This window comes from Mustela putorius, unplaced genomic scaffold, assembly GCF_011764305.1.
Source record: "Mustela putorius furo isolate JIRA1106 unplaced genomic scaffold, ASM1176430v1.1 tig00000407_pilon_pilon_pilon, whole genome shotgun sequence".
Lineage (NCBI taxonomy): Eukaryota > Metazoa > Chordata > Mammalia > Carnivora > Mustelidae > Mustela > Mustela putorius.
Genome location: NW_025421373.1, coordinates 24,258,071 through 24,267,094, shown reverse-complemented (window position 1 = coordinate 24,267,094; position 9,024 = coordinate 24,258,071). Strand labels below are relative to the sequence as shown.

The window sequence follows — 9,024 nt, the reverse complement described above, 5'->3', positions numbered from 1 at the left end:
AGTGAGTGCTCACTTTCCAAGTAAGTGTTCAAACACACTAAAGGGCTTCCAAATGAGTCTTTTGTCCTCTCAAGACAGGCCACTTCCAGAGACCGTATTCTCAAACTTGATGGGCCCAGGGAACCCATAGGAGGAGAATAAATTACCTTGCAGCCATACTGTTATAAACATGCTGGAGCCATACTTGAAAAATGGGAACAAAAAGGACTACTAGTGATTTCCAATTCACAAAGATAACACTAATGAAAAAGCAGTAGTAGACGGATTTAAAACATTCTAAAGGAATTATAAATTATCAAATAAAGGCTCAGTCACTGGGACAAAGGGTAAATTATCAAATAAAGGCTCAGTCACTGGGAAAAGGGTATTTTATTTACATAACTTATCTTAGACTTCGTAACCTTTTTACTCAAGATTTATCCACTCAGATGGGCTAATTTTTACCGAGAGAACCAGAGTGTGCACTCTTGAGGGTCATACCCCAACCTTGCCAAAGCAAATGACTTCTGCCTAACTAGAAGTCATCTCCAAAGGACTTGCCCTTAGATTTTCCCCATTTCACGCATTTCAATATTTGCACAACAGACCTACCCTTTGTCTTAAAAGCTGCCTGATTTGATAGACTGAAGAGCAAACAACATGTTATTTTTCTGCAAGTCATTTTACACTTCCTTTTTTCCAAAAAGGAACTTCAAAGTATGTCATGACCTATAGGGGATAAAAGTGTTAATTTTCAAGAGGTCCAGGGGATGTTACCTTGAAACCTCACAATCTGGCTCATTAAACTTTACTCAGAAAGTTATTTTAACCCCGAAGAACAGGCCCTGTGTAGTTCTTCAGGTCACAATGCCAGCATTGGCTGTGGAGCCTGTTACAGGTAAGACGAATCCAAGTTACAATTCCAACTGTGATTCCGATACTTTTGGGAGATGTAAAAAGATATGTTGGGCTGGGCAGTGTGAGTTAAACTACAAAGTGCTTCATCACCCATAATGGAAGAGGTTCAAGATGACTCATACTTCCACGTAAGAGACTACAAAAGTCACAAGCCCACATAAAAGCAACTGTCAGCTAGCCAAAGTAGAAGAGATTTAGAAGGAGCCTCGGGACGTTTTAAACAATTAATTGGTCTGGAAAATTGGATCAGAATTACTCACAAAGCTCCTCATCCTTTCCCACAAGAAAATGTGATAGTATGTCTTTTATATGGAAATTTCTTTGTATATATGTATAAACTTGGTATGGCCTTAATGCTGCAGTTAAGGATCTGTTTGGCTACCACCTTAAGCAGCGTGTTAAGCAATCGCTTCCTTAATGTAACATTTTTACTTCTTACTGGACTCTTCACCTGAAGCAACCAATTCCCTTGTACCCCTTACTCTTCCCCCTCTTTTGCATGAAATCATAAAAGTTATGGCAGTTATTTTTTGGCTTATTAAAAAAAATCTATTTCCGCAGTTTGAAGATGTAATGTAAAATTTCTGTGATACATGTATATAAATATATATTTATTGAACCATCCATATACATATATCCATGCTGATTCCAATGAAAAAAAATTAAAGTTTTCTGAAATTTTCTCTGTGGTTAACTCATAGTTGTTACTGTTTAAGCAACTTTATATGTGAAAAAAACTTCTTAAGTACTGAGATTACCTCAGAGAGGAACCTACGTTTAATCTGGAAAACATCATTTCACTTAAGACAAGGCTTTATGTTGGTTCATTCAAGAAATATTTATTGATAGGTACTATGGGAGATACAAAGATGACTCCGACACAGATCCTGCCCATTAGGAGCTTACAGTCTAGTAGGGGAGATAGAACACATACATGGGATACATGGTCAGAGCTATGTTTCAGTAAGATGAATCTAATATTGTGTTTAAGGTAGGGTGGGGGTCAGAACAGGTAAAGGAAGTTGAGAGGCCGTTGAGATTATCTGAGTGAGGAGGAAAAAGATATGAAAGACTTGAGGTAGCACTGACAGGACTTAGCTGGAGTAAGAAAAAAAAGCAGCAGAGGACTTAGACTTGTGGCATGGTGATGACATGAACTGAGAGAACAATGGACTTGGTTTGCGAAAAGAAAGTTGGCACATAAAATTCTTCCGCATAGAACAAAGTGTCTGGATATAATGGGCACAGAAAGAAATGGCCTATCACCCAGACCAAAGATGGAAGTACCTCGGAAAGACCAGTGACTTCCTCCCTCCTCTGCCCACCCCTCTAAACTCCCCAACAAATCCCTCCACTATGAATTGTCATAGCGCCTACAATTTATTAAGTCCTATCTCTAGACATGCCTCACTTATAAGAATGAAAACAAATACATTTATTCAACCTAATGAGTCATGTTTTAAGGACTCTTTCATGGAAGTCACTGTACCTTCTGGTGAAATAGAGGGATGATCCCCCGTCCTTTTCCTCTAGGACCTTATGGTCTAATAAGGTAGTAAAACAAATACAGGTCATTCTAGTTGTAAGTTGAAGGGGTAAACGATGAGCTAGAAGAAGGTATTAAGGTGCTCTATAAACACATACTTTAAAAAATGAAGGTTGGGAAAGAATCTCAAACAGGAAGGGACAATGTAGAAGGGAAGTAGACAAGAATGAATTTGCTCCCCACTTCAAATTCTGGCCAAATCAACCCCAAAAAGGGGGCTCCCCACTCCTGCTGCAAATCTTTTCTCTTACGAAAAGAAAAATACTCTTGAACTGGGTCTTGAAAAAAGTAATTTTGATGGCAAGAGATCTGGTGAGGGGGGGGGGGATATAGATGCAAATCTATCTTCTGGGAAGAAAGAAGGCACTTGAAGCCACAAAAATCAGCAAAGGCGTATTAGAAAAATTCTAAGTAGTTTAGCATGGCTGGAGCATCACACCTCCATGAAGAACGGGAGAAATCACTGGAAAGGAAGATTAGGACCCTGACACGGACATGGCGCTGCCAGGCACTAAACAGGGTACATGCCTAAGACCAAATTGTTGCCCCTTAGGAGCTTACAGTTATAACAATACAAGGTGGGAAAAGCACCACAATGTACAGAATGCAAAATGCTGAAGGATTTAGGAGAAAATTACAGCTGAGTTTCAGCTATTAACACATTAGGATACCCAATAGCTTTCTGACAGCTAGTAGTAAACCCATCCCTGAGGGGAGCACAACATAATGTCCTTAGACAAGAGGCCCTGGTGGAACTAGGCATTAAGACAGTTCTAAGAAAACAGAGAAAAACTGGGTATGAAAACTGAGCGACAGAAGCAACTGAATAAGCATATAAAATGTGGCTCTTTCCCTTTTCTCCCACATCCTGACCTCTTAACAGTCCTGGCTTCCTACAGTGAACCTAGGGCAGAGTAGTGACCCTGAAGGTGCTTTATGTTACTTCTACAAGCCAATTTGGGACTCTGTGCTAATAAGCCATTCTCTGAGCCATCGATCTTTTGAAAAATGAAGTGCATGTACAAAATTCTTTATTCCTTTCCAGCACTAACATTCTAGGATTCGAAGAATTCTACGAGTCTCTCCTGCCCCTTATGGTTAATAATCAGAATGGGAAGAAGAACTTTAAATATCTGATGTTCCTCACTTAGAATTATGATTTTTTCCCATATGAATCACAAACGATTGTTCCCCCATCAGCCAAGTTCCACCTCTACCCATTCTTCAAAATCTAACATCTACCTATATAAACTTATTTGTAACATGATGCGTTCTACATAATCTACTTAAGCATACACTGAATCTTTAAAGAATCTTCTCCCCTAACTACTTTATGCCAGTTTTTTGGTATACTGTCTTCATTTAAAAGAGCCAAATCAGTGTATACACACTTCATAAAAACATTTAAGAATTTATACCATATCCAAAGTCCAACAGGTGACATCAAAGCTTGGGGGGAAAATCAGTAACTAAGGTAGTTAATTATAGCAATAGTTAAAACTGCCTACATCCAGATTAAGAGATAAAACCATCTCTCTAATTACTACCAGAAATATAGGCAAACATCCCATAAGCAGGTTTCTGAAAAATAAATACTTACTAAAGTCAATAGCGAATTTTTGGTAAACATCCCTTAATTTGCTTTTTGAAAAGATGAAGACCCACTAGATGGCTATAAATCCCTTAGGAATCTGACATTGGCCATATTCTGAAGTACTCAACATGTACAGCTTTCTGTAACTAGCCAGGTCACATGGTCTATGGAAGTAACTATGAAACTGATTTCCCATACTACGCTCCTCTTGTAGGGAACTTAAAAACAATACAAAACAAAACAAACAAAAGACTACCAGGTTCAAGTGGAAACTGGAGAAGCAGAGACTGTCCAAGGTTTTCAAGGCAAGTCATATGATCAGAAAGTAAACAACCTTAATTCTAAGCCAATAAATAAATATAACCAAAACCAAAACCATGGGTTTTTTAGACCACTGCTAATCAACTTTTTACTCATTCAGGCCATAATGAGAGAGTTTCATAAAGCATGAGCAAATCAGACTAATTTCAGCATTAACCTGAGCTACATATTCACTAAGTAAGTTTTCGCTCACATGTGCTACCATTTCTCCTTTAATATAGTCTTGTAAGAGTTCATAAGCCTACCTATGGTCCCCAGAACCTCGATATCACGGTCAACAAATACAAATCCCAAAGGTATTACTACCTTAAAACCAGAAATCTTTACTGATCTAGTGCCATGTGGCCTTTACTTGATCAGCAACTTCCCACACAAAATGTTGCTAAATTTCTAACACTTTCTTTGAGATTTCTAAAACATTTGCAGAAGACTCTAATCGTCCACCACCCATCTGTGGTATATTAGGCAGTTATCTGGAATCCCATATTCAAATAAATGTTGAAGTTATCTTTTTTACAAGGTTCAAAATTACAAAGTCATCTCATTTGTATGCAGTTCTTGCAGAAATTCTTTTAAGTTGCGTGAAAATGAAACTTCAAGTTATCTGTAGATCAGTAGATTTGACAAATGCAACTATTTACTTAAAAGGAACAAGCCACTCAGCATAAACAATGGTCTATAAATTTAAACATCATAGAAAGATTATTTCCATATAGATTCTGTTTTCTATAAAGTGCCACGTTTCCCACTAAACTATTAAACTCTACAAGGGTTTTCAAATAAAGGGATGAAAAAAGTATCAAGGATGGCAGTTATAAGAACAAAACACAACTGCTATAAATCCACCTGGATTAAGATATTATAAAAATATTGTTACCTTCTACATCCAGATTTCAAGGTTGTACTACACGTATTAAAACACGAGAAAATAACCTAAGAACAAGTCATTGTTACTGTGTTACCACCATCTATACAAATCAAAAGGAGCCCTGCAAAATCCATTGTTTCCTTATCTTGTGTACCTTAAAGGAAATGGAGAAGAGTAACATTAACCTGCCTCTGAATGTTTTACAGCCTCCGGTCTCTGTACTGTATTAACTTATTATGATCGTGTCCTATTCTTGAGTATTATCACTCAAACATAAATAGGTACACATTAGGGTTCTAGAGAAAAATCGTCAATTTTGGAGACCAATCTGCTCCTTGCTACATGGATCACTTCAAGGCCTAAAATTTAACTGTTCTGATGCAATTTCCTCACCTATTACTTTGGGGGAAAAAATAGCACCTAATCCACAGGGTAATTGTGAAAATTAGTTTTCCAACCTAAAACCAAAGCACAGTTCAACCAATACTGTGGTAGTAACCTACCCACAACCCAAAGCCATTTATAGTGATTTTTGGATTACCCATTTCACTGTTCCCAGCAATAGCTCCAAAGTTGAGAACACAGGAATAGACAAGTAAAGCCCAACCTCACCACAAAAGAAAACAAATTGTTTTATTAAGGCCCAAGATCTTAAAAGATGAAGACCCATTGACCCAAACTAATCTTACTTAGCTAAAATACTCATGGGTGAAGGGTTTAAAACTCAGCAGAAAGTAACTGCACATTGCGTCATTCTTACAGACAAAAAGTTGTATTTTAAAATCCTGAAAAGGTTGAATGTGATGAGCTGACGCTGCCTATAAAAAATCTTGCCCTAACCTGTTTTCACTTTCTCCATTTGTGAATACACAGTATCTAGGGTATCATGTTTATTCTATCAGCAATAATGTAAACAATGATACTAGGATTCTTCACAGTGTTAACCATGATGCTTAATCTGACATATAAAGTCCAATGCTATTTAAAACTCCACAATCATCCCATGCTGATGGCTTGAAATTACTTGAAGCAACCCTGTGTTTTCTAAGCTTAGGCAACAAGTTACAAGAAGCAACTAGCATATTGTTATTACCTCTTCAAATATTTCTTTAAAAACCACAACGTGGGTACAAATAAAGGAAAATGAGATTATCAATTCCCTGCAGATGTTACTTTAATTCCTGAAAGAGATTTCTATTTGCTAATTCATTTATCTGAGGCTATTTTTCATAGAATTGAGTCTTTACTCCAGTTGTCCCCATCCACCCCTCCATCCTCCATGTATTATAGGGAATGAGAAATACCCATGATCTCAATGGAGTTTGCTTTATTTCTGTGAAACATTTGGCATTGTTGGCCCTACCCACTAAATGCCAAATGTAGGACTCCTCTTCCCTCCTCCCCAAATCTCACCCATTTCCAAGTGTCCTCTAGGATGTATTAACAGTCTGGGCTGAGTATCACTGCATCTATGTGGTGCCCTTTAACTACTCAGTAGGAAAAAATGCCTAGTGAAATGTATGGATTAACATTTACTTGTGAAAAATGATTTCTAGGTTATCCATAATTTATGACCCTTAGAGTTACTAAAACTTAGTATTTTTTTTTCAAAAACAACTCCAGCTAAGTTTTTTTTTTTATTTCCACCACAGGCTTAATATAAGCTACAAAAGTACAAGCTGAATGTCTTCCAATTATCACTGGCCTGGGCCAAATGAAGTGGTTACCAAATAGTTATTTAAGCTGACCCAAAAACAGCCATGTGACTCAGTTATAGAAGTCTTTATGAAGGAGATGTTGCCAATTTTCAAATATTTTAGGTACTGAGGACTGATAATATCAAACTTCATCTTAGTTTAAGACTACACCCTTCAGCAAACCTACAGTTTCCCAAAAACAGCAAAACAAACATTCCTATTCCTACTCATATACTATCCTCAAACAGTCCTAATGATGAACACTGTTAAGAAACTGTTAAGAAAATAAATAAGTTAAATTTGACAACCTCGTTGTCCTTCAATTAGTATGACAAGTTATCACACAAAGGCTTGCTTCACAAATGTGTAAACAAAACCTTCACCCACCTCACACACAGCACTCAAAAAATTAACATACTATGTAAAACGAATATTAGTCTATATTGCCAGGTTAAATTTTCTTCCAGAAATATTTTAATAAAAATTGGCCATTTCCAAGAAACACCCACTGCATGCCCATCAATAAAAGATAACCATTAACAAAATAGAAAATTTACCATATGGCTATGATTTAAAGAAAAAAAACGGGCACTCAACCACAAAGTCCAATATTAAAGTCATATTCCTTTTTATGGGCTATGATTAGGATTCTGAATAGATACCGAAATAAAACTTAATACAAATGGTGGACTATTTAGGTCAAAGGACCTCTATAGAAGCATATCTGTCCTTTAAAGGCATTCCAGTTTGAAACTCAATTTTAAAAATAAGGCAGAACAAATGAACAGAACATATACCAGGTGAAAGAGGGATTCTTCAATCCCCAACATACTCTACACCTGATAAAACAAATCTAGACTTTTTTTTTTTTTTTAATTTTTCTTTAAACAACTGCCAAGGCTGGAATCAAAGATAAATAGAAGGCACAACAGTTTTGCTCTGGTTTTGTGTTATTTGGATTTTGGGGTTTCTTTTTTGTTTTTTGGGGTTTTTTTTCTTTTTTTACAAATACAAATTAAACATGAAAAACACTCTACTTCAAAAGAAATCTAAATCAGTTGCATTCTAGACATTTAAAACCTATCCCACAATTTAAATGGTAAAAACAGTAGGCTTATAATTGTTTTGTGATCACATATCAAAAGAAAAAAAATATTCTACTAACACCTTTTATTCAGTTTTTAACCATACCAGCAAGAATCAAAACTGTCAATTTTTCTAATGGCAATTTCTACACACCAGAAGGTAGTTGTGACTCTCAAAGAAGAAACAATTTGGATTTTTCCTGCCTTCAAAATGTTTATCAAAACCTGTGTTTCTCACAGGCTTTTGAAACACATAGAAAATAAGAAATATTCCAATGAATGAAACATACCAAATGTCAGTAATAAGCAAGACACATTCCTTTGGGGAAACGGCTGTTAAAAAAAAAATCCAGTCTGTATATGCAAAGTAAAGCAAGGAAATTCAGTCTTTTTCTCTTCTTTAAAAATCTGTTTTTCCTAAAATATCATTCCACAAAATTGGAAGTGAAGGACTAAAAGGTGAGGAAGAGGGAAGGGCAGGAGAGGGAGCACACATCATTAACACAAAAAGTAAAATTGTACAAACTTAAGCAGTTTATAATAGACTTGGGTCAAACTCCAGGATACCAAACGCTGGTGTAGTAAGAAATTCACCATTCTGCAGGAGCTAGAAGATTTGTACTGCTGCGTGAAGATCAATGAAGAGCAATTCACTGCCTTGGAGCAATTCCCCTTCCCACTCCAAATCCTGGTTTCTGCACCATGCCTCCACGGGGAGGGCCTCTCATTCCACCACCCAGCCCACCTCGAGGGCCTCCAGGTCCCCGCAGGCGGTTATCTCGACGGTCCCCTTCCCGGGCAGCTCGGGTCTTCTTCTCCTCCACATTCAGACGGACCTCACCTCTGAACATGATGGGCTGTAGGAATCAAGGTAAGCAGACTTACACAGAGCTCATGGGCTACCAACTACCAAATATAAAAGAAACAAAGCTATTACGAAGAACCAGCAGCTTACAATTCAGCTACATTCTCAGTTGCTTTTATTTCCAACTCAGAACAGGTAATATGCAAGCTAG

The 9,024-nt window shown here is 37.1% G+C and overlaps 1 protein-coding gene across 3 annotated transcripts in view; it reads right to left on the bottom strand.

Annotated features, from left to right (window-relative positions):
* Window positions 1–1,716: 1,716 nt before the first annotated feature.
* Window positions 1,717–9,024, bottom strand: part of G3BP1 (G3BP stress granule assembly factor 1) — a 38,034-nt gene continuing 30,726 nt past the window's right edge. For all 3 annotated transcript variants that reach the window (XM_004737775.3, XM_004737776.3, XM_013048934.2), the window contains one exon: window positions 1,717–8,865. In XM_004737775.3, coding sequence (XP_004737832.1) covers window positions 8,659–8,865 — 207 coding nt within the window. In that variant the 3' untranslated portion in view covers window positions 1,717–8,658. The remainder of the gene's footprint in view (window positions 8,866–9,024) is intronic.